General features: G+C 53.1%; 1 protein-coding gene across 3 annotated transcripts in view; it reads right to left on the bottom strand.

Moving 5' to 3' along the window:
• LOC140003151 (uncharacterized) overlaps positions 1-25,449 on the bottom strand; it is a 66,660-nt gene that overhangs the window by 12,247 nt on the left and 28,964 nt on the right. For all 3 annotated transcript variants that reach the window (XM_072042137.1, XM_072042136.1, XM_072042135.1), the window contains 3 exons: positions 10,166-10,330; positions 9,202-9,360; positions 2,817-2,913 (listed from right to left, as the gene is read on the bottom strand). In XM_072042137.1, coding sequence (XP_071898238.1) covers positions 2,868-2,913; positions 9,202-9,360; positions 10,166-10,330 — 370 coding nt within the window. In that variant the 3' untranslated portion in view covers positions 2,817-2,867. The remainder of the gene's footprint in view (positions 1-2,816; positions 2,914-9,201; positions 9,361-10,165; positions 10,331-25,449) is intronic.

Here is a 25,449-nt window from a genome sequence, read left to right on the forward strand (position 1 = left end):
CGGGGGCTCGCCGAGCACGGAGGGCTGACAAGGGTTCGTTTCCCGTGGCCCCCGTTGGCCACTCTTTGTTGAGCTTTCCCAGTCCATGTAAACATGCTAATTGCTTGGGCTCAGCACAGGGCTGGATGCCGCGCTGTTTGTTTTCCCTTGAATAGGATTAGGGATTCTGACACCAATGATTAATCGCCGTGCTGCAGACGGCTGACGAGCCCGGGGAAGGCGTCCTCTCCGAGCGGAGAGCGCGCACAATCTCTGCCAAGCAGCTGCCGCTGACTTCTATCTAACCCTCTGCATCTTGCCCTTTTATCCTCCCCCTTCTCCCAAAATCCCTCGTGTTCACCAAGCCAGCCCCAGAATCCCCTAGGGGCAAAGGGAGAAGGGGCCGGGGCAACCCCAGAGGGGATGAGCAGTGTGCCCTGCGATGTTTCCCTATGTCCACGCTGCCGAGACCCTTCCAAAATGCTTCTTGGCCTTCAGCTTGACATCTGAAGAGCCTGACACCATTTTTCCATCCCCTGGCATCACCGGGTTGTGTCAGGGGACCCAAGCTCTGCAGATGAGGCCAACGCTCCCCTTCCTAGCTGCAATGCTTGATGTGCAGCTGAGCCACCCCTGAGCAACCTCCCTCTGTAAGCACGGGGCACTGCGAGGCCACCCGGTCCATGTGGAACCATGCTTAGGCACAGCACAAATGCAGTCGACCCACCCATCCTAGCTATTACCCAGGTTTTTCTCGGGGTCTGGTCTTAAGGGGTTGGATCTGGAGCTCCTGGGCAGCAATTTGGGGCTGTTCCAGTCCCAAACTGAAATCCAGCATCCCTTCTCCTTGCCTCCAAACCTCCCCTTGTGCACTTTTCCCACTCACCTCCCGCAGACAGCCAGGGGTAAGGAGTTCCTACAGCATGGGTGCAGGGCAGCCAGCACCAGGACTGCCCCCGGGCACCTCCAAAATCCCCAGAAAAAGAAGAAGAGAAGAGCAGAGAAGAGCAACGGGAGCCCAACACCTTCCCCATCACCGCCTCCATCCTCCCGCTTCCCCCAGCGGCGAGGAAGAGGACGCGAGGAGGAAGGGTAAAAGAAAGCAGCTGGGGGGAGGAGGGGGCAAAGCGTGCCCTCCAAAAGTTGCAGCCCTTCGAGAGCTCCCTCTCCTCCTGACCTTGCAGAAGGAGCGCTGGAGGCAAACCCACCCATCTCGGCTGGTGCCTCGCGCGCCATACCGTCACTCAGACAAGCGCCGTTCTTAATGGCTTTGTGGGGAAGGCCTGGCCTGCCTTTCCATCTGTACCTTCTGCCGGCTCCCCTCTCCAGCACTGCCTCCCCATACGACATTCCCTTGAATTATTTAGACTGGTAAATCTTCCTGCATCTCACATCTTTAGTCCATCTGTTAGCCGGGGCTTTGCCTTTATAGGAACTGTCCTTTATGCATGCCGGCATCTGTCAACAGTACACTTGCCTCTTTTATTCATGATCTTCCGTGGGAGATGGTACAAGCTGCAGAAATGCCTCATTTCTGGTATGCATTTCATTTTAATGGAAGATTACATGACTGGGGCCCATTTTATTACTTCTTGCCCTGCACATTCATCCATCACGAGCCCCATTTGCTGAGGCTGCACTGGGACGGCAGCCATCAGCCTGCTCGCCTCCGATTCCTCCTGTGCCGCTTTCTCCCCCCCTCCGGGCCGGGGAGGAAAACGCCTGGCGTTGGACGAGGGGAAGGTTAGCAAAGGGGAAAAGATCCGCCGACAGGGCTCGGAGCTTCGCCAGCTGCTGGCAGGGCCACGCGAGCCACGCCGGTGGTCTCACCCTCCTCATCCTCATGCCACCCTTCTCCCATCTGCACCGCTGGGTATTTGGGGTACAGCCGCCCTGAGCACCAAACACAGACCTTGACGTCCTTCTGGAAAGACCCCACAGCCAAAATAACCACTTGGTTTTCCCCTCCCCTCTCGCAGCCGCCCCCAAATTCCCCGCGCGCCCCATTCCTGCCCTGCGCACACACGCAGCGGCGGCAGCAGCATAAATAAGATCAATGCGGAGCAGCAGTGGTAATTAAACTGCCTGTGGTATTTGCAGCCTCTCTCTCTTGTAAGGAAGGTTGCATGCAATTAGTGAAAACATTTTGGACTGGGAACGGTGCCAGTTTGCGCTGTCCTTTCTTTCAACTCCCACAGAAACTCGAGGACCCCTGATTATCCTCCAGACTGCAAAAAAAAAAAAATCAAACCCGAGTAAATCCACCCCCCTTCCGCACTGCTCTTTCCCTGAATTCAGGAGACCCTGTACCAGGAGGCAGAGAGCAGGGTCTGAGGGGCCGGGGATGACATGATGAGGGACAGGTTTCCATTTCAACCCAGAAAAAGTGTCTGTCCTTCTGTCTGGGATCAAAAAATCTCAGCCACGACACCTTTCCTCGGGGACAACTGCTTCACCGTCCTGTTCACATGAGAAGGTCGCGCTGTTTTCACCCCTGACATGCTCCAAAAGCAGGCTGGGTCAACCCTTGTGTCTGATTGGGATTAAACAACGCTTCTAACTTGCTTAAGGAACTGGTCCAAAACCAAGTAATGGAAGTCAGTCCTCGGCTGAGACCCCAACTCAGTCCTCGGTGGGCTCCAAGGCATGGAAAACCGAGAGAAACCAGGCGCACCTGGGGAAGCCATACAGAAGGCAGCTGTCCCCAAACTGAACGGGATGAGCTGAAAGAGGCCGAGCAGCTCCTGCAGACGGGGGACAAGCCCTCGCCAGGAGCTGCTCCCACACACGCGGAGCCTCAGAGTGGGTGCAGAAAGCCCCGCGCGCCAGCCACTCACCCAGCAGCCAGGAGGAAGCGGTACCAGGCACGGCCCATATGGCAGGAGGAATCAGCAAGAGTCTAGCACGTCTCTGGGCACGGAGCTGTAGCAGAGACTAAGGGAAGCAGAGAAAATACGCTCAGCGACACTTCGCAAGGTTGGTTAGCTAAATAGTCACTGTAATTGTACTTTGAAGATTGAGAATAACCCGAACTCTGTCCCCATTTCCCAGCCAGCCTAGTAAATACTCGCCGTATCGTAACCAGCCCGCCCTGATGGCATAACTCAGCAATTTCCTTTCAGGAATCAATGAGAACAAATGAAAATTTAATACGTTCTCCAGACAACCCAACTCCCTTCTCTCCCCCATGGTAAATAAATAATGTGCTAGTCAAATGATGGATGGCGTGCTCCGGGATCGGGGGCCGAGCGCTATTAGGGGCCGGGGAGGTCGGCGAAGGGGAGATGCGGTCTGAGCAGGGTGAGGTGGGGCCGGCTGCTCACGAGGTGGCGGCCGTGGGTTGTTGGAGCACAGAAAAAGCAGCCGGGAGGGACAGGGAGTCACCGGGAGGTGTCTGGGTGCTGGAGGAAGGGGCACGGTGCGGGCTGGGCTGGCTCGGTGTGGGTTGCTGCGCAGGGGGTTCTTGGGTTTGGCTGTCGTAGATGTGGCTGGATCCAAAGCTCAGTGCTGTCAACGAGGGAAAAGAACAAGTGAAAGTCCTCTTGTCTTCAGCAGGTTTGGGATCGGGATGCTTTGGTGGGTGAGGCAGGTAGGTGCAAGATGTTGGCCTGCCTGGCAGGAAGCAGGTGGAGGTAAAGAACAGTCTGGGGGAATCTTCGGCCATATATGTGAGGGACAGTCGAGTGCAGATGCACCGCAGGTCCTACAGAGCCAGAAGAAGGTGTGTGAGGAGCTGAGCCTGGAGTAAAGCGTTAGGGAGGTGGCACCTGGTCACAACTGGAGAGGAGAGAGCCCTAAGATGAAGTTTCTCGTTTGCTGCCCAGCCTGAGCCATCTTGCACGCCCTGTACTCTGGGCACACGTGCTTGCTAAGGACTTACATTTCACATCAACCCTCCAGAAGCCCAGGGAGGGCTGCCTTTGGCCTTCAGCCCGTGAGGCAGGTCCCTGTGTGCCCCAGGACGCAGCCAGCTGGAGCCAAGGCAGGGCTCTTGATGCCAGAGTTGGGAGGCACCAGCACGCCCCGCTGGAGAAACAATTATCAGCTGGGCTGCAACTCACAAAGCACGCGGGAGACGGGACGGAGAGCAGCTGCCGTGGGACACGCACCCAGACAAGACCTCCGCATCTTCACCGGGACAAGCAGTGCCACTCACTGCTGCATCCATCCACGTCTTCAAACCCAGGATTAGGGAGCGGGTTGGGGAGTTCTGCCAGCCCCATTCCTCACTCCCAGGCAGTGGTGTCTGCACCTCCCAGGCACCACGACCCAGCTGGTGCGCGTGGTCCCCACCGCATCCCCTGCTCCACAACCACATCCCCTGCTCCCGACCACGTCCTCTGCTCCTGCACCTCGCAGCTCTGCCTTTCGCTCCTGCTGAACTTCAGGATGCACAAACAACCGTGCCTGCTCCGCCTCGTCCCACAGCTCTGCTTATCTGCTGAGCCGACCGTGTACCTCCTTATCTCCGGGGAGAGCCTCTGTGTAAATATTGCTGTAAATTCTTTGGCTTCCCTTCCAAGTAGCACTGCTCTTTAATGCCTTCCTTGTAAGACCTGCTTGCCCTACCCCAAGCCATTAGCTCTAACAGGACGTTAATAAGGAGGGGGTTTGGTATCTCGCAGGGAGGCTGACCTCTTTCACTAGAAGCAAGGCACCCATTACGGAGCAATGATAAATCACAAGCCTTCCACTCCTTCCCCAGCAGGCACGTCTTTGCATGCATAAACACACGCGGGAGAGGCACGCACGCTCCTGCATTAACTCTGGCAACACCCAAACGCCCTCCCAGGCCAACGTGCACGTGGACCCGGGGCTGCGGGGACTCCCCAGCCAGCTGCCCCCAACCTCTGGGCATCCTCACAGCCTCACGAGGCACCTTTCAGCCTCTGGGTGCTGCTCTGGTCCCTCCCAGCTGTGACCCAGCCTCCCTAGCATGGCAGGGCAGGATGGAGAGATCGTCCATCCCTTTGCTTCTCCTGGGGTGGGACAGCAGCTGTGGCCCCATCACCTGTACCAGCCATACCTGACCTGTCCCATGAGGTTCGGAGAGAGCGCAGACCCTACCCAAAGCTTTCCAAAATAGATGGCGTTGCTCCACACAGCCCATTTTCCATCCCGTCCTGGAGCTATCGTGTTTAATGCTGAATGTGCACATCGCATGAGCTGACCCAGAGGATGACACCGGTCCTTTGAGCAAGCATAAACCCACACAGGAGTGTGGCACACCAAGTGGGACCTCTGGATGTCACCAGTGCTTGGCTGCAGCCAGCCCTGTCCCTCAGCACTCTGCTCCCCCTGAACCGCTCCCAGGCTCACAGTAAGGAGACTTACAAACACCAAGTCTCTGAAAAGTTTCCTGACGTCCTTTAAACACACACATTTTTTCCCCGGTGATAATCAGTCCTTAAAAACTGCTGCCATCCTGCTATGTTTTTTGACACAAAATCAAAAATACACTCGGAGACCTTGCTGGCTTGAGCCCTCAGGTGCTCAGACTCGAGCAGCTGACAACCACGCATTGTTTTCAGTGCTGCTATTTTTTAAGCAAGACAAAAAAAAATAGAAAGCACCAAAAAAAAAAACAAAACAAAACAAATTGGCTCAAAATTAACATGTTCCGAGAAAAATTCTGGAAAAAAAAAAAATCTTATTTGACATGAGAATTGTTTCTGACAGCAAACTATTGACCAGGTCTAACAAGCGGGCTCGGACCAGCTGGGGAAGGAGCACGGGCTTCCTCCTCCATCCCACAGCCCAGGAGTGTTGAGCCAAGCCCGTGGCCGCCTGCATTAACACCTGATTTGCTTTCAGCCCTTCTTGGTGGAGCTGGAGAGCAGCGAGCCCCGTGCACCTCCTGGCTGGGGTCTTGCTCCCATGCAGCGATGGAGCAGGAGCCAGCGGCGCAGCTTCCCGGCATGCCCTCCTCCTCCGCGCTCCTCAGCAGCCGCCTCCTCTCGCCGCCGTCGCTGCTCATCCTCTAATTACGTTAAGGGAAGGTTTCTGCTGAGGCCAGCACAAAGCTGGATGCACGGCGGGGTGGGGAGAAGCGGGGGCTCCTCCCGGTGCTGCTGGCCCCAGCCTGGCGCTCGGCCTTGGTTTCCCTCTGCGCCCTGGCGGGGAGCAGCCGCGCGCTGGCGCTAGCATTTGTTTAAGTACCAACCCATGCCCACGGCGATTCTTTGCTTAATTTGAACAAATAAAAAAATAAAAAAAAAAGCATCACAGCTGATTCAGAGCAACAAGTCCGAGCAGAGCAGATTTTGGTGCTCAAAAGCATGGCTGCAAACTGCTGGAGACGGATGGGGAAAACACCTCCATTTCTTCGCCGCTGCCACGGGCTCAAGCACAGCTTTTTCCCCCGCTGTATCCAACTCTGGCCACTGCATTTCAAACTTTGTCTCTTCTCCGTGCACACCTCCTTGCTGCCAGCCTGAGGGCCCTGGCTCCCCGGGGCTGTCATTAGGCAGCTGTGATCAGAGAAGCGGTGTGACCCTTCCACAGCAGCCTCTTGACTTCACTCACACCCCGTGGGACGCACTTGGGAACAGAGCAAGGCGCCTGTTGAAAGATGCCTTTTTTTTTCCCCCCTTACTGTAAAGCCTTCACTGTCATCAGAGCAAGGAGCCCTTCACACGTGTGACACGAAGCCAGGAAATCGGGGCTCTCCTCCTCCGGACTCGCAGCTGCTAAGAGACCTTGGGCAAACGGCCCCGTTTCTCCGTGCCTTACTTCTCTGCGAGACTTTGGGGAAAAAGAAAAAAAAAAAAAACATAGGGAGAGAGTATTTCTAATATGGTTATCAGCTCCTTGAGGGCAAAATCTGGTTGTGACAGCACTAGGAAGCCGTGTCACCAGCTCTCTCGTGTCCCTACAGGTTGCAGGATGGGAACACACAGGCTGAATGTGGAACTGGGGCTCACCGAGCATGCAGGTTGCTGAACCTCTCTGCAAATGGGGGCTGAAAACAGGGGATTTGATGTGGGATGAGCTCCATTTAAGTCACTTTTAAAAGGATCTCATGCATTCAACGCAGGAAGATGACAAGAACAGCCCCCCGCCTAGCTAAAACCAGAGCCACCGCTTGGCTTTCACGTTTGGTTTCCATGCTGAGTGACCTCGACCATCGCTGCCTGGGCTGACACAGTTCCTGCTTTGGGTCAAACACGAGCAGATTTTTAAAGGAGGTTGCCCATGCACGGATAAACAGCTTCAGCTGGGCACCACACAGCATAAATAACTACAGAGCCCTCGGAGGTTCAAATCCTCTCCGTTCTTCTACATGATGGCACCTTTATAAAGGGATAGCTCATTTGGGAGATTATTCCCAGCCACGATGAGGGGAACGATAAGGATATTGGCTCTTCTAACCGCTGTTGGCAAATTGATGGGAGGTGAATTCCACTCAAGCCCATAAAATTAAGACCTATGGATCAATCTTTCTTCATCTGTTTTCCTGTGATTGCCTGGCAGGCAAAAATATGCACAAGTGATGATGAGGTGTATCCAATCTCCTGCTAGCGGGAGACAGGTTTCCATTCAAGGCCAAGGCTTTGAGATGCCCATAAAGGCAAGCCTCCAGCCTAGTGTGAAAGAGATCTTTTTACATCTCGTTACCCAGAGGTAAATCACTCTGTGCTAAATCATCAATTCTTCTCATCCCCTCTGCTGAGCTGGGCAAGGTTGGCTGAGAGGACCCAGCAGGGAGGACCATGTGGGGAAGGAAGGGGAGGAGAAGCCAGCAGTCAGACATTGGCTGCACCATCCTCTCTGCCTCCATCGTGGTGGCTAAGGGTGTTTTTGCAGCCCAAGACACACAGCAAAAGCCCCATAAAGCATTCACAAGGGTGCAGGAAGAGCAGCATTCACTGTGGTGGCAAACAGTTAACACCCATAGCTGTCATGGATTCAGGGGGCTTTGTCACCTGTGTGTGCATTCAGTTACCCAGCCAGAGCCTTAGCGGGTGAAAACCAGAAGATTTTAGCCCAACCCTGTGAAAAAGTGTCCAAGGAGCACGGAAAGGCTGCTAGGATCAGCTGGGAAAGGAAGGGTGGTTGCAAACCTCACTGCTGAACGAGACAGCTTTAGTGGCCAGCAGAAGCACAAAAAGCAAAGGCTGCTGTATATGCGTAGTGGTATGTAAGTATTTGTCCATCTGGACACGTCTGGGAGCTGGTGGAGTTCACCACCAGCTGCACATCCCCAGAAGCAGCCAAAAGGAGGCATGGTTTTGTGAAAAACAAGGGTGTTTATGACCAGGACCTTCTGGGAACCATTTGAGCTGGGATTCGTGGGAAGCCCTTTGCAAGGGTTAACACACAGACTCTGGAAACCGAGCAGAGCTGCAACAACCTCGCTCCCCAGCAGCCAGAATTTGGGATTTCTAACAAAAAGTTGCTGTTCTGGCCACGCCGACTCCATTCATCTTCCTGGCAAGAAGACAGGACCTGAGCAGATCCTGCAGTGTCATGAGCCAAACCCCCCTTGTGCTCCAGCTGCCAAGTCCTGGAGAACAACCCAGGTCCTGAGCCCCCTGAAGCAGATTTTTGAAGCTGGATGGGGCCACCGGTCTCAAATCAGCATTTCTGGGCCCGATTCTCCCACTTCGCACAAGTTGCTGAGCCCCCAAAAAGTTAGGCTTGCTCCGTGGCAGAGCTCAGATTTACAGAGCCTGGTTTGAACACTTCGGTCCCTGGAGCCTCGCCTAAACTGTCACTGAAGTGAGGGGGAAGGAGAAATGTACTGTCAGGAAACGTAATCTCTGAAAAGTGCAGAAATCCAACTGTGGGAGGATTTACAGGAGTTCAAAACTAAGGGACGCCAGGAAAGACAGCTAAATAAACACATAGATCATGCGTCTTGAAAGCTGATGTCAAGACCATAAAAAATCAACTCGATTATAGGAGCAGACAGGTGGCGATTGGTGCAACCCCTACGCATCGTGTCCTGGAGCCTTCGGCTGGCCCTGTCCACTGCAAAGAGCACCCAGCAGATGTTTTCCTGATTATAAATGCCGTATAATTTATAATCCACAGCCTCGCACTTAAAACAATCCCGGAGCTGTGTCGAGGGCAAATCCTTCCCGTCCATTAAGGCCACCAGTGCCCATCACTTACCGGTGACACAGAGAGCTGATATCACAGCCCACGGTGCGCTAGGGGCTGGCTGCTCCCAGCAAGAAGTACAGGACCTTGAAGTGTTGGTGTGATGCCACCACATACCTGCTTTTGAATCCTGCTCCGGTGTCACCAGGAACATCCAACATGCAATGGCAGGGAGATGAAGTCCTCGCAGTGCTGTGCCAGGCTCTGCTAAGGGCTAACGTGGGCTCTTTGCCCTTTTCTTCCTCTTCAGAAGTTAACCGAGTCTTGCCAAGGCGCCTGCGAGAAGTTAGCAAGCGTTAGGGCTCGTGTCACTCAGAGTTTGGAGAGCAGCACCGAGAAAGGGAACCCCCAGCGCTTCCACCCCCTGTGGAAATATCATGTAGATGGGCCCCCAAGGGAAAATGCTGAGCTGTAAAAGTGTTCTGAAAGTCTCATCTCAGCACAAAATATTGCTCTGTGCTTTGCCAGCGAAGGGAATTGAGCACCTTGACTGCCTGGGTGTGCAGACAATAAGCAGGCTTTTGCTCCTGGCCAGCTGAAACTGCTTCAGGGCCTGCGACCCCAAGGGCTGATGCTCCTCAGCAGCTCCCAGAGCTTCCCTTTGTGAGGCCACCTGGGCCCTGGGCTGCATGCACTGTGCCCCCAGTGTCACTTTGCAGCCACCAAGGGGCTTGCTCCTTGCTAGCACCTGCACGAGCAAGGTTTGAAGGGCTGCGTTTCCCCCGGAGCCAGAAGAATCGATGGAAAGGGGACACAGCACAGCTGGCTTCAGGTTTGTGCACGAGCAAGGGGGCTGTCTGTGGGTGACACCGCTTGGTCCCTGGCCAGGAGAGCAAAGTGGTGGCAGGCAGCATATCCCAGCTCGGACCCTCATAAGGAATCCCTGCTGAGGCTGTGAGAGATGCAGAGAACACGCTACGGGAAAGGCAACCCCAGCTGCACACCGAGGGGCTCAGGCTGAGCCCCCCACCCTGGCTGCCCTGTGCTACCCCCAGCCCGGGCAGCCTGGCACGAAGGTAGCCCAAGCCAGCAGTCTCTGACCCCCCTCTAGTGGCTATAAAACATAGCAAAGTTCACGAACCCACTGCCAGAGCCTCCTTCTCCCCCAGTCTGAGTGCAGGAGCATCTCTGTAGGGCTGGGCTCCCAAATCCCAAAGGTGTTCCTGCTGCAGCACACACATCCACAGCCGTCCTCCCATCAGCCACGCAGCCCTCCAGCGTTCCTGAAGTCCACGTTTGGACGGCACTGTGAACATGGAGGTAGACACAAAATGGTTATAATGAGAGTTGTAAAATATACTGATGGTTTTCAGCTTGGCTCACAAAAAAAAAGTGGCTTATGCAATTACACCGTGGGCTTGTGTGTTCCAACCGCTTCGGAGCCTGTCAACTGATTTGATCTCAATTTAGCAGAGAGAGAGAACTCGGAGGTTTAGTTTCAGTGGGCTGTCAGCTAGAGGACAGGCACTTCCTTAGCGTCCTCCCTCGAGGAAAGGCTGCAGCAGGAGCTCAGCCTTTTAGGAGATGCCAGAGACTCCCTGCAGTTCTCACAAGTTGCAGGAAAGGCAGCTTACGAGAGCTCCCATCCCTCACCCAACCTCAGGACAAAGCTGTGGGAAGCCCAGCTTTCCTGCCTGACCACTCGTCTCCCTTGTGGACACTGAAAACCATCACCTATCATTTGCCTCTAGGAAGTTTGATTCTTTTAATCCCAAGTTCCCTGAAAGCAGTTGGGTTTCCTTTGGCCAGCAATTGCAATCAAACGCTGTTAAAAGGAAAACTTGAGAGTGCTCTTCACTAGAAATCAAAGCTGCTGGCACTTTTTTTTTTTTTTAAATCCCCCACCCACCAGAGAAAAGCAAGAAAATGAAGCGAGCATTTGTAGGCAACAGTGACAAACATCTGCTGAAGTAAAGGACAACTCCACCCCATATGGATGGGAAAAGTGTCGCACCAGCTACCGGCAGTTGGCACCTGCCAAACATCCGACCTTGAGAGATCAAGCCAGGTTTAGCATGCACAGTGCAGGCAAGGTTTTAATGTACGAGCTCCAGCTCTGTATAGGAACAGCCCCGTTCTTGTTCTTCAGAACAAAAAGGAGGGGAAAAGCCTGGGTGAAGCCGGCACGTTTGGTTGCCAGCACACCTGAGGGATCTGGGGTACGAGGTGGGAGACCACAGCCAGGGTCAGCTCTCAAACACCCTGAGCGTGTGTCTGGCTGGGGCTGACGAGATGAAATTAATCTTGCCTGGGCAGTCAAAGTTTGGATCTGCCTTTGCTAGCCTCTAATGAAAAATGCATAGTGGCAAGCATTGGAAAATCCCTGACACTCAGCACCAGAGGGTACATTTAAATAATTCTATGAATATAGATCAATAAAACTAATGTACTTACAGCCTCTCTGTGAAGTATTCAAACTAGAATAAAAGTCATCTTGTATTATAAAGCCTTGTATTAATTCTTAGCACCTATTGTTTTACATATTCAATTAATCTTAGTCAGCAGATAGCAACTCACACATGATATTAAAAGCACGGGGCATGAGAAGGCTTTTAAGGAGCTCCAGACATCTTCATAAAGCTGAGTGTGCTTGGAGGAAGGCGTCGCTACAAGAGCCAGCTGCCTGCTTCAGGCTGGGAGACAAACCCCAGGTGGGCTGGGGACACGAGAGGACATCTGTGGCCGTGCCAGGACCTCCAGCTCCTTGTCCTTGCTCTTCAGGAGACCGCAAATCTGAGGGATCTCAGAGCCTCAGGAACAGGAGCCGGGGGAACAAACAGCTCCACAGGAGAGGTGGGAATGAAATGACCACCAGAAGAGCCAGCCACGTGCCCGTGATGCGCTTTCAGTACCAGCCGAGCGGAGGAGACGCGAGATAATCTGTGAGGTTGGCCCGAGAGCCTTTCCAAGTCTTTGTCGGGCCGGGTTGCCAAAATCTCTCTATTGCCAGCGCCTCCCTCACGTTGCTGCAGGGAAAAGCTATTCATTGAACGGGTATTTTGGAGAGCTCCCCGGGGAATTTGGAACAGAAAGCTGTTGGACCTAATAAAGCATTGCATTAACGGACTCGGCCATCAAGCCAATTAGTCTAAAAGCTGTCAGCCCAGACCTGCCAGCCCCTGCCTTTTCCAATCCAGCTCCTACCTTGGGCCACCTTCAGCCACCTTGCGTGGGCTTGAGACCCCTTCACACCACGGGATCACCGATATTGGAGCGCCTGGGGGGGCTGCAAAAGCAGAGCAGCCCCAAGGCCACGCGACTGAATTCGGCAGTGCCTTCAGAGAGGTGAGCCACGGAGACTGAGGGAAGGTGCTGCCAGCTCTGCAGGGCCTGCTGTGGAGACACACGAGGCTGGGAGCCGTGGCTTTAGCCACACTGCAGGCGTCCTCAACATGGAGCCTCCAGGTCTACTCTAGAAAAACATCTGGACGTGACTTTGTAGGTTTTTTTATCACCTTTGTGATGTTTTCAGAGCATCACCTCTGGCTTTTAGAGGAGGATGCGCACGTGGCACAGCCAGACATGTCCCTGCCATGTCCCCTGCTGCCATCGCGCAATTACTTAAACAGTGTTTGGGTCTCCCACCTTTGGTGACGTGCTGGGACATCCATTGAGCTCACGGTGGTCCTCAATGCAGGCAGCTTGCTCTGATGAATCTGGCACCACAGATCTGCTGGGCAGCCGTTTCCACGGGTGCTCCCGGTGTTTCAGCTGGGACTTGCTCAGCACCTCGCAAACCAGCCCTGGGTTCAGCACCACAACAAGAGCACACCACAAGTCCGGACCAAAACGCATTCAGTACCCACAGAGAAGCCCTACACAACCATCTCAAATGACAAAGGAACACTTAAAAATAAAAAAAAAAAAGGAAAAAAACAACCCAAAATGGAGCACACAGAGTGCCATTGATAGAGATCTATGTTAGCCTATTAATAACACGCAGCTAGGCTTGCATCTGGACTCACTCCGCTGGTATATTAATCATGTGCATTTTTTTAATAACCCTGTGTGCTGCCACGAGGTAGGGCACCCCTGCTCCCACCGGCGGCTTTAAGCGAGGCTAACAAAGCTCTGCTTTCTGAGAGGAGGCTGGAGTTGGGACCCTACCCAAGTGAGGTTCTTGGGAGGTAATAAAACACCAAGGAGATGCTATCTAGTGGATTTGGAGCAGTTCATTCCCTTGAAAGTCAAGTCGACAGCTGATTTAAAGTTTCCAGCTAGGTCATACAAAAGTCAGCGGCGGCTGCATCCAGCCAGGTTCAGAGTTTGAATATTTATGGTGTCAATCTGAAATCCAGATAACCACAAATAATCTAAACCCATTAACTCCCCCCTTCCAGAGGAGAAAGCTCTCTGGACGGTACTGCCCATATTGCCAGGGTTACCGTGGGATCGTGTGCAGAAAGTTGTGTGTCTTTTTTTTTCCTTTTTTCTCTTTTTTTTTTTTTTAATGCAGGTTATTATGCACTGATGGCGACGTGTCAGGCAGTTCCCGCCAGATCAGCCTGCCTTCCAGGAAAGCTGGCGTGGGCACCACGTGATAGGAGCGGGTTGGAAGCACCGAGACAACTCCAGCGCTCGGGTCAAATCCAGTCCACCAGGGAATAGGCTGATAAATTGCAGCCATCACCACGCTGCAGTGCAGGAGTGCAAGGTAATAACCCTCGCATGCTGGCCAGCAGAGCTGCCCACAGCCCAGCCGCAGGAGGAGGCACGCACGTCTCGGAGTGTGTGTGTCAGCAGGGAAGTGCACTCACCTAGGGCAGGGAGGGATCTTGCTCCTTGCTTGCAGAGAAATTCGCCTGCTCTGGGGTTGTGTGCTCCCCTCCGTGGCCGATGGATGTGGGGCTGTGTGCCCCAGAGCTCGGATTCAGCATGGTCAGCGGGGCAGAGCTGGCTTCGAGCAACCTACAGGGGAACAGCACAGGTAGAGCAGCTCCCACAGGAGGCCTGGGGTTGATGTGGGGTGGCAGAATAAGCCAAAGAAGGAAAAATAAGCAATTGAAGTGCCAGAAATTGGGGTCCTGCAACTGCACTGTCTGAACCTGAGCAGAGTTGGCATCCCAGCAGAAAGACTTGCTAAACAGGGCTGCGTGCTCCAGCAGGATCAAGCTGAGACACACATTATGGTACAGGAACACATTGCCCCTCTGGGGAAGCTGTGCCTGAAGCCTGGTACGGATCCTCCTGCTGACACCCAGCAGCATGCAAAATACCCCAGGGGGCTCGAAAAAGAGTTGCACGAACATAGACCTACACTCACACCCCGGCCAGGAGCCAACCCGGGAGATCTTGGCACACAACCTCTGGCCTCTCTGCAAAAAGCTCCTGGAGAAATCAATCCCGGAGCTTTCAGCGGCGCTTTTGCATCTCCACTGGCAACCTGGATGCCCTATCCATGTCAGCCCCGTCTTTACAGCTTCTCCGTGCTTGCAAGAAGCAGAGAAGAGGTGCTGCTGGTTAGCTGCAGGGCTCAGGAGACCCCCGTGGAGCAGGCGGGCGCGTGCAGCCCAAGAACTGGAAGCAAACCCCTGGAACATCATGCAGGGCATGCACAAGCAGCAGCAGCCCAGCTTTTGACATGGGACATGTAGTGACAGGAACAGCCCCACACAGATGTGCGCTGGAACCGATCTGCAACACATCTGCTGGCGCTTGCCAGCACCACGAGCAGCTCGAGGCACTTGCCAAGTGCTGGGACTCGCTAAGGCAAGGTTGTGGGTACCGCCAGCCAAAGGAAGCAGCAGGGTGCTGGCAAGAAGGGCAGAGGAGCTGGAGATGGAAACGGAGAGAACGGAAAGGGTTATTGCAGCAAACGTCTTCCCAGCCAGAAATATCCCCCCAAAGCCCACACCGAGTCTTCCGCCGGTGCTGGAGAAGAGTTAGTGCCCCTTGGTGAGTTTTAGGAGGATTAGTACAAGAATTACAGTTAAAAATAGGTTTGTAACTGTCTGCATGGACATACAGGAACATGCCTAAATATAACATCAATTTCCATATGTCATCAGAGTGGCTGTTTGATAAAGTCAGAGACTGAAACAACACGAAACGTGGCTTTCCCACCAACCCAATGTGGACAACCATCAGCCCCACACCACAAAACCAAAAGAGCTCCTGGTGAAGTCAGCAAAGTTGCTGAGGGCTGGAAGCATTTCGCTTTGCCACCTACGTTCAGCTACGTAATGATGCTGCTTTTACTGCCCCAGCTCCCAGACAGCTTTGGGAACGGTCTTCACTGGTGTGATGTTGGGTGTTAGGGATTGCAGCAGTTCTTTGGGGTTGTTTTAGGTACCTGCGACACAGGCAGGGGCTTGGAGGTCTGAGCAGGTAAGGCAGTGGAAGAGAAAGGAAGGCAGAGATTGTTCAGCAGTAAATCATTCTACCTACTGCACGATTGTGAAATTATGTTGAAAATTGATTCATCTGAGAGAAAACGGAAGTTTGTTCCCTCTGTCGTACTAGCAATTTGCAAGGTGGATGTGTGTCTCTATTTTGACAGATTTGTGGGGCAAAGTCAAACTCGAGTGGGTGGCAGAAGTCAGTCGGGGTGATAATGAACAAACAATAATTACAAGGCAAAAAGGGGAATGGGCTGGATACCTCAATTACGCATTTCCAGATTTTCTAAACAGAACGTCCCTGTTTAGTAAAATCATTAATTTTCAGAACGGAAAATATTAGTGTCTGCTTGGAGTGCCACCAGAGTTGCGTGTGGAAATGCTAAGTGGAGGGTAATTACGTCCAGTTTCCTTGGGGCATCGTGTAGGAGAGGAATTTCCCCTGCCCTCCCCACAGCACCAGGGTTACCTGCTCAGCATTTGGGGCTGGAAGCAAAGCAGAGCAGCGAGAGGGTGAGCAGCCTCCGAGCTCCAGCCTCCCTGCTGGGTGTTTGTCCTGAGCGACTGCAGGAGGATCAGGCGAGCCTTCAGCAGCTGAAGAGCTGAGATCTGGGAGAAGCCAAAAATACCATCCCAGCCCCATTAAAACAGGTCACCTACTTATTCCATTTCAGCAAACAGTGGTGAAGGGCTTTTTTTCCTAAAAAAGGAGAAGTTCCACTCCAACTTAAAAAACAAAAGTGCCCACCTTCTAATTTCTATTTAAAGCAAATGCTTGGGATTTAAAACAAAATGTTTCTTCCAGAGTTAAACGAAAACGTTTCAACTCGCCAAAATTTTCTTCCCCAAAAGAGACTGTTTCAGGTCAAGCCAAAACATCTTTTGGACCTGCCAGCAAATTTAGCAACACAATTCTTTGTGGCACTGTAATTAGTATGAATGGGCTTCCTTAGCACCATTGTTTCAGGAGCAGCTGTGCTACTTTGATGAATACCCATATTTTTGTATGTCACATGCATTTGCTATGGCCTGTTTATAAAATTTCAACTCATACAGTCAGGGAGCAGAACAGAAATAATATCAGCAGACTCGGGCGATTAATCACAAAGCACAAACAAAGAGGAAAGACAGGGATCTTGTCATGGGACACCGGACAAGGACTCGGAAGACCCAGCTTCAGTTCTTGGCTTGGTCAAAGACCGAGCTGGGCAAGTGAGAAATTATTCTTTCACTGGCAGGCAAAAGTACCCAGAGATGAAACAACTTGCCAGTTTGTCTATTTAAATTCTCAGGCTTTTCATCAAAGGACTGTGTGACCTACTCATCTGCTGTGGAAGCAGGTAAAAGTGTTCCAGTGCCACACACACACACCGGCTGCGTGTCTAACCAGGGAGAAATGCAAATTTGGTAACATCAAAATGCCTCTCAAATCGCTCCTGACTCCTTCAGACTGAAGGCTCCTCACACTGAAGTGTTTTAATTCTGCAAAAGCAAAATGTCTACCCGCAATATTTCTCGGAGCCAAGCAGTTCAGCTTTCTGCACCTCGAAATTCGTCCTGCTTCAAATTCAATTAAAATTATATTTCAAAGGAGGCATTTCAGCGACAGCACTTATTGCTAAATATCAGCAAAGATATCAGTGCTGGTCTCCTATCAAATATCTGTTAATTAGCCACAATGAAATGCTGGCTTTCCTTTTGGCTTTCAATCCTTCAATACTGGTTTTTCTTTTGAAGCTGGACAAATCTGTAAGATTCACACTCGCCAAGGAGCCATGCTCAACTGTAGGGCAACAAACCAACAAACTGCAAATCCTACCCCGAAGCCAGCAGGGCTGCCTGGGGAGGCAGGAGGAAGAAGTCTCGGGATACTGGGGAGAAGAAGGGCTACGACATCAGCAAATCTATTTTTCCAGAAGCTCTGGATCTGCAGGTGACTCAATAAGTTAAGGAGCACAGAAAATTGGGATGAGGGCAGGAGGTGACAGCTTTAAGGACGAGGGACAAAGAAGAGCAGCCCCACAGCATTTCATCCCCGAGCAGGGGATGTTTTTGCAGAGGGCCCCATTAATTTCTCCAAGGTCCACGGGCCTCACTGTCTCCCATCTGTCTAGCAGGGCAAGAATATAGTGGCCTGCTTTAAACGCTTGGAGACCTCGAGTCCCCTCTCTGCTCCCTGCTGAACCCGCCGGTTAAGTCCCTAACCCCCCGCAGCACGGACACATTAATACTCAGGGCTCCGAAGGGAGTTCAAGGCTGATTCATAATTCACCTGGCCCAAAAAGACACCGGGTTTCTAAAGCCCGAGGCCGTAACTTTAAAACATAGAAGCCATCAAAAAAATAAATAAAAGCCAAACAGTAAAAGGCTGCGGAATTTGCACGCTGCAAAATTATTCCTGTTTTGCAGGGTTCACTGAAGAAGTTACTGTAAATAGCTCTTGTATTTCACACACCAAACACTTCCAGAAGCATTAATGAAACGTTTTTTAAAGCCCTCCCTCCCCCAAAGTTATTCCTGGCAGAAAAGGGGAAAAGATGCAAGCTGTGGAGTCTGTGACTGCATAAGGGAAGAAGCTGTCGGATCCCATCTGTCGACGAGGAGGATAAACGACCGCACACATCTCTCCCCTGCGTTAGCTCTTGGCCCCAGCCCGAGGGGAACAAACGCTCTCGGGTCCCAGGTTTTGGTGGAGGAGGCAGCAAGCGGGAGCTCAGCCTATGTAGGTCTTCTCCCACGTACTTTGGGAGCTCACGCTGACTCCGAATTGGGTGCAAAATGAGCTGGTGGGAAGGAAAACTGGGGCTCTGTGTGGCGGTGGGGACTGCTGGCAAGACGCCCTCTAGCAAAAGCCACGAGCTGATGGGAGGCACCTTCTTGGTGGACCTTAATGGGCTTCACGTGGGTCAGAGCATCCCTGTGCTCCTTTCCGTGCCACCACCAGGTGAGATTGGACCAGCAAAGAAAGCTGCCTGGGTGCTGGGTCCACAGGAGACCAAACCCCAAGCTTACCGGGGTCCTGCGGCACTACCGGAGACAGAGGCACGAAGCCAAGAGCAGCGCAGACGAGCAGGGGCTTGGACAACACGGGTCAGTAATTCAGGATATGCAAGCCTGGCGGCTGACGTATCGGGATTAAGAGCCTGCAAACTGCAGCATTCCTCCAAGGCTGTCTCGCTGGAAAAGAGCGAAGGTCAAAGCCAGGAGAGACCCAGAGGTCAAAGCGCTGCCAAGGAAAAACAAGAAAGAGCTGAACAACGCCCAGCATTTCTCCACTTCAAAGCCCAGTCATCTAAGGCAGCATTATTGAAAAGGGAAATTTGAAATCCACTTTAGATGTATGCGTGCCCTTATTTGAAGCAGGCTTTTCCCACTCAGCACCGATACCATTTTATTTCTGCATCCACCTCGAACCAGCCTGACATCCCCTGGTCAGAGAAACAGCCAACACCAACCTAAACCAGGGTGCTGAGAGCTGGGTGGTGCACAGCTGGTTTTGGGGTTTACTTTGGACTGCTTTTTTTTTTTTTTTTTTTAACATAGAATGGAAATTCAACACACCTGTGAGGAATTTGGGGCTGTTTTGAGACAAAATCTGCAGTGTTTTGTGGCTGTCCTGCAGCTCTCAATATCCAGTGACAAAAGCCAGTTGGGACTGTGTTCAAGCACGAGGTGGGCAAAGCCTCCATCATCTCCTCGTCCCCTGCAGGAGCTAGAGGTGAATCCCTTGAAATAAGGACAGCCAGAATTTGCTGCCTGGGGTGCTGATGCTGTCTCAGCCCAGCCTTTGGTGCCGTCCTGTCCTGTGTTTCCAAAAAGTCCCGCTCCTGGTTCCTGGTTCCAGCCCCAGCTCAGACGCCAGCACGGAAGAGCTGCAACTTGGTGAACTCAGCAATTAGCCCCTGAGCCCGAGGAGAGTTTGTCAAGATCCCATTGCAGGCGAACAATAACACAGAAATACAGCTTCGAGGGGGAGACGATTTATCAAGCTGACCACAGACGTCTCCCTCATTTTTCCTTTAATAAATCCAGCCTCGCTCCTGGCCGCGTGCAGTATCTTGTCACCGCTTTCGGCTCCTTTCAGGACTGCCTCCCACCTGCAGGCTTCGGGCACCTTGTAGCCCCGGAGCCATTTATTCTCTCCCAACGTTTCTCCGTGAAGAAATGATGATTTTTCTTCCATCAAGGGGAGGGAAACTGAGGCACGGCAAGGCGAGCTGCCTGGCATGAGGAGGGGGACAGGACTACTTGCTCTTTAGGGCTGGTCTGGTCTGGACTGGCTATTTTCTTATCTACATGACGAGTATCAGGGGACTTCTGCTCCCTCTCACAACCAAGCTGTGTAGGAATTGCTCAGATGCTCTTCACCATCACATTTTAATCACCAGGAGTGCCTTCCTTGGGGCTGTTCAGGCAGCCAGCCAAGCTCCCGAGGGCCAGGCCTCATCTCCATACCCCCAAATGATCACTCTCAATAAGGGCAGGCAGGCACCAGCCCAGCTCCCACCTTATCTCCACCTCCTATCGTCCGCGTGGCCCAGAGCAGCACGGGGTTTCTATCAGCATTTCCACCTCCCAGGCGTCCTCCAAGGAGGGCAGCGGCGAGCTCCAGGCTGGAGTCCTTCCTTGCAGACCTTGAAGAAACTCCTGGGAAGAGCTGGGTGCGACGTGGTGGGTCATCCTTCGAGATTGGGGTGGAGGAAACCTCTCGGGTGGCTGCTCTCGGGAGCACAAGGCATCAGCACCACCAGGATGCCGGCAGCGGCGTTCGCCTGTGCTGATTTCATGCCCGTCCTCTTCCCTCCCTGCAAAATTCCAGGCAGGCCTTCCACTTTGGCTGACATTCAAAACTGTCACCTCTCCGCGCGCATTAACTGGGAGGCCCCTGTCATCCCTCACATTAAAATGCTATCACGGGGAGTCAGCACAGCTTGACTCAGCCAGCTAAGGGGCTGGCTCCGGCCGCGCTGCGGGGACAGCCGATTCACGCTTGACATCCATGGTCAATTTGACAGTGATGGACACGCTACTTAGGAGTCATTTGCTGATCTCATTTCCCCAGGTGGGAGGTCGTGCCACGGAGCTGCCTTCCCCGGGGAGGAGAAGTGGTGATGCTCTCCAGCCTCTCCAGGAGCAGACACACGTGCAGACAGGCTTCCCCATCTGCTCGCTGAGCGTGAGATGATCTACAGAGCCTGCCAGGAGCCCAAAATGCAGCTGCCCGATCCGCACAGAGCAGTGCACAGACCAGCATCGTGCTCCAAAAGTTAGGTCAGGTTACTGCTCCCTCGGGGTCAGGACGTGGAGCTGGTCTCCAGTCTTCTCAACCACCACTTGAGTTTTCGGAGCCCACTTGCTCTTGCTACTAGTGCTGTTGAACGACACAGCAGCTCGTTTTCTAACCAACACACACTCCTGCACCCCTTCCCCACACCCTGCCCTTCCTTACAGCAAGGAGAGGCACCCTCCCTGAAATTCATTAAGCTCTAAATCAGTTTTTAAAGGACGCATGGATCCTCCTTGTACCAGGTACCTGAGTCTTGTACCTGAGTCTGAAGGTGCTCACCTGTCGTTGCCACTGCATGGCCTTCCAAGCAAGCAGTGATAAAGCAGGAGATGGTCAACTGCCCTCAGGTCTCAGGGGAGTAATTCTCCAGGAGGGAAAGGGCACCATAAGCCTTTCTCTTCCACCATGAGCCCCAGGTCAATTTTAATCAAACCAGGCTGAGTTAAGCTAGACTAAAATATACAGGGATCTAGAGGGCAAATCCCATCTTTCATAATGTTTTAAATGCGTGGGGCGACTTAGAGCCCAACCACCTAAAAATTCCCTTCCCCTTCGTACTGCCCTAGCTGAGTGTCATTGGTAACGCTCTCGAATCCCAGGACTGCAGGAGATAATTACAGCGGGGGAACTCGGCCAGCTACCGCTGGGAACCTCTCCCCAGCCCTTCCCAGTTCTGGGAAGGCTGAGCTGAGCCCAGTCCTACAAACCCCGTAAAACAGATGTCTTCTGCAGCGAGCCCAGAAGGCCTTCCCCAGCATCAGAGGCTCTTTTGGATCAGGCAGAGGGAGCAAATTCCAGCGTCCTCCAGCCCTTGCAGCAAACATCGCTGCTCTGAGCGCGGCGCGATCCAGCTCCGAGCGCGCCTCTTCCTCCAGCTGCGGTGGCACGCTTCGTTCCTGTCACCGGTGCCACCTGTCCTGGATAAACAAGGAGAATGAGGATTTTCATTCCCCCCTGAGATGCCCACAGGGAAGAGCTGAGGACGTCTTCGAGGGCTTTGGTTTCTCGTGCATGGAGGGCACAGGGATGCCCTTGCATGAGGGTGGGTGGCCGGCCCTCACCTCCAGGCTGGGATGGACTGAAAGGGAGAGCAGCAAAGAGATGAGCCGTGCACCTTACGGCTCCAAAACCTTGCTGCTGCTCTGTGCCAGCAGCCTGGCTCTGCTCCACCACCTCCAGCCCAGGCAGGACGGCTGCTCGCCTCCCAGTTTCTCATTGCTCCTTTTTTTGGGGGAAGATGGTTTTATATCGGGGTCTGGTAGAGCGCTCACAGCTTTCTCTTCCAGGCTCCGGCAGAAAGAACTTGACCCGTGTCCTCAGCCCCTCTTAGTCATCAGGCTGAGCCGCGTCTCCCCTCCTCCCGCCAGCCTCCTTCTTTATGGAGCAGCGGCAGCAGCAGAGCAGGGGGTGAGAAGTCAAGGGAAGGACAACTTGACTGATGGAGCTCAGGTTGCGGGGTCAGCGCAAGGCGTCGTGATCCGGGCTCAGACAGAGCCATTTCCTCTGTGATTTTATCCGCTGCGATTTTTATCTTTCGTCTGTTCACACGTCATGCCACCTGGACATAATACAGAACAAGCCGAGCGCTCGGCTCCAGCCTTAACCCCTTCCAGCCTCCCGGGAAGGTGGGGAGCCCCCGGCACACAGTGATGCCGCGCTCCTGGGCCTGCCTGGCAACACGGGGCTCGTCTTTCTGGGCCCTTTTTATTGCCTCGAACAGCTGTAAGTGGCAGGTTTATCCTTCTCCGCTGACCTGGCGGACGACGTTATGATTTACCCACAGATTTCACGAGATGTGATTTTTGGTGTTTGGTTTAGGGGAGCCGTTCCGCTTCCAGTTCCCACCTGGAACGCGCTCGAAGCCACGGGAGCACAAGGCGGGTAGCTTGCTGCGAGGGCTCCTCGGGTGATGGTGAAGACATAAAAAGGCAGAAATGATTTCCCCTCACCGCACAAAAGGCATTCATGCTTATATAGGCTTGGAGGGAGGAAGGCCAGCCTAAACCAAGACCGCAGGTGGAGTTGGGTGGCATCTGGCATCGGTGCAGGCGTCCTGGATGTCCCCAGGGAAAGTGCCAACAGTCAGCCCCTACCAAGGGCTCAGCGATCGAGTGCCTCAGTCCTGAAGTCCTCTAAAAGGGAATGAGAGCCACGATCCTCATCCTGCAGGTGAGGACCGGCAGGAGGAAGGAAGGGAAGGGAAGGGCAGAGCCAGGCCCTGCCCCAGCCGCGCCGTCCCCAGGCGCAGCGCACCCCGTGCCCTTCCTCCAGGCATCCTCTCACCTCCACAGCCTCCCTGAGAGGCCAAGTGTCCTCGCACGCCCCCGACCTTCCTTTCAGGGCCCCGCAGCACCAGATCCCACGCTGCAAACAGGATGCAGCCCCCACGGGAGCTGCACGGGACGTCCAACCCTAAACGTGCCACCGTGCTCCCGGGACAGGACCCCCCTTCCTCCCCTCGCCTTTCCTGGCCGCCTCCTAATCCCACCGTGATTCATGGCCTCCGGATGGGACACAAGTAGAAACTGCTTTAAGCACGGGGTATTTTAGGGTTCCTTTTTTTTTTTTTTTCCCCTCTCCAAGTTTCCTTAATAGTTTCCTTTCTTACTCGTGGTGCGATAAGAGGAGAGAGAGCTGGGAACTCCCTGTTGTTTATGTCCAAAGCCTGGGGAGAAACACAAAGTGCAGCTAGCCACGAGAACCGTGAGGGGTTTGGGTTATTTTTGTTTTGTGACTTTTTAAAAACCAATGACCTCGCTCGCTCAAATGGGCAAAAAATAAGAGATTGGACAAAACAGCGGGATTTCAACAAAGCACGTTTGGCCTTTGTGTGTGCCTCCCAGCCACGCAGCCTGTGGGTGCCACGGTGCAAATTTTAACAGCTTTAACTCTCAAAGCACATTAGAAAAACCTGTAACAAGTTTCAGACCTGGTTCTCTTTCGGAAGGACTATAGCAGAGGACAGGGATGGCTTGTTGCTTTCCAATAAACCAACTGCACGGTGAATACATACAAATGAATTTCCAAAGGTTAAATGATTCTCGTGCAGGAAGCCAAGTCTGGTTTTGACATTAAGAGACTCCTTTATTTCGGGAAGTCCCTCCATCAAGAGCTGCTAAAAGCCAGGTGGGGAGGGGTTGGTCCTTCTCACTCCCAAAGCATCTGCTCGTGGCCACCGTCAAGAAGAGAGGAGTACATCTGAAGCTATCCATCCACACTGGCAAATCCAATTTCTTTGAGAGCCAGGCATAAGGGGCTTCAAGAGAAACAGGCCCACGTGGCTGTGTCTCTACGTTCACCCCATGGTGGATCTGCTCTGACACAGGATCTGTCTGTCCAGCACGCAGCCAGAGGGATCCTGAGCCACGAGAACTCCCATTGCCACCTCCTCTTTCCAAAACGACCCCTTTGGATTCTGCTTTTAAGCAACCCTCCTCCGGCCTTGAGTTTGAGAACCACAGCCACAGAAACCACAGCTTCGGGATCCCAGTTTTCACGGGAAGTATCCCCCTGTACCCCCAAGCCAGAGGTAGCAAGTGCTGCTGTGTCTGCACGTGGCCCACACCCCGCAGGGAGCAGACGGCGAAGCCAGCCCTGAACCCAGCCCCGTTCCACCCCTGCAACATCCGAGCATCGTTCTTCCCAGCAAGCTGCCAAGGGTGACATAAATTTTGGGGTGCCCTTGCTCTGTGGTCAGCTCCAGCCAGACATCTTATCAGCGGCCATTTCCCCATGCGGCACAAATTCATGTCCCTATCATTAAAGAGACACATGGTTTATTTACTCATTACCATATCCAGCTGTTGGCTTTCCTTCTCCCCATATTTCAGGGAAAGTAGCGATTTGACATAAATAATGCCCCATTCAGCTGCGACCTGAAAGATATTGTAAATATAAAAAAAAAAAGTCTTCAACTCCAATAGCTCTTTTCAAGTGCTCCGTCCAAGCCCTACTTAGTATGGGTGTGGGGGGAGGTTGGGAAGGAGAAAACCCAACGCCATTACTTAAATAGCCCCATTAAAAGCGAGCACGGGGTGAATTACAGCTTTATTAAACAGATGACATTACATCAGGAATGATGAATCATAATGTTGCTGCTCGGGATTACGGCGCTCTACGACCTCTTTGGCTGTAATCACTCGCCTCCTCCTCCAGCCACCACCAGGTGTGCTGGCCCCTCTGGCACGTTACCAGCAGGCATCTATTTCCCCCCAGCTCACAACTGCCACTAAATGCTGCCTTGAGGCTGGAAAGGGAGGGTGTCGATGCCCCCAGGGCAGTCTGGAGGGGACAATCCCCCCAGCCACCCATATTTCACCGTTTGATTCCCCGCAAGCTCAAGGCTGGATTTGTGAGCACAGCCCACGTGTTTTGGCTCTTTGCGTGCCGCCAGCTCCTCCTGAGGATGCTCTGGGGCAGAGGAGCAAAAGCTCAGGCACATGCACAGCTCTGAGGCCTCAGGAAAATAGAAGAAACTGTGGTGGCGACCTCATTTTGGGGGTTGTGAGTTTCAAAGCCATTCCTCTCGATACCCAGTTCCCTAACATCACAAGGACGGTGCTGGGATTTCAAGAATAAATGCACGGGAGGTTGCACAGTGAAAGAAGACTGGAACCATGCAGGGCACAGAGAGAAGCCATCAGATAAAGGACTCCAACTGCAGCAAGACATAACCTTCTGGTACACACTAACCTATCTGTGCAGCAAGACACAACCTTCTGCTACACGTGCTGCTCCACC

Source organism: Anas platyrhynchos, chromosome 8 (genome assembly GCF_047663525.1).
Source record: "Anas platyrhynchos isolate ZD024472 breed Pekin duck chromosome 8, IASCAAS_PekinDuck_T2T, whole genome shotgun sequence".
NCBI lineage: Eukaryota > Metazoa > Chordata > Aves > Anseriformes > Anatidae > Anas > Anas platyrhynchos.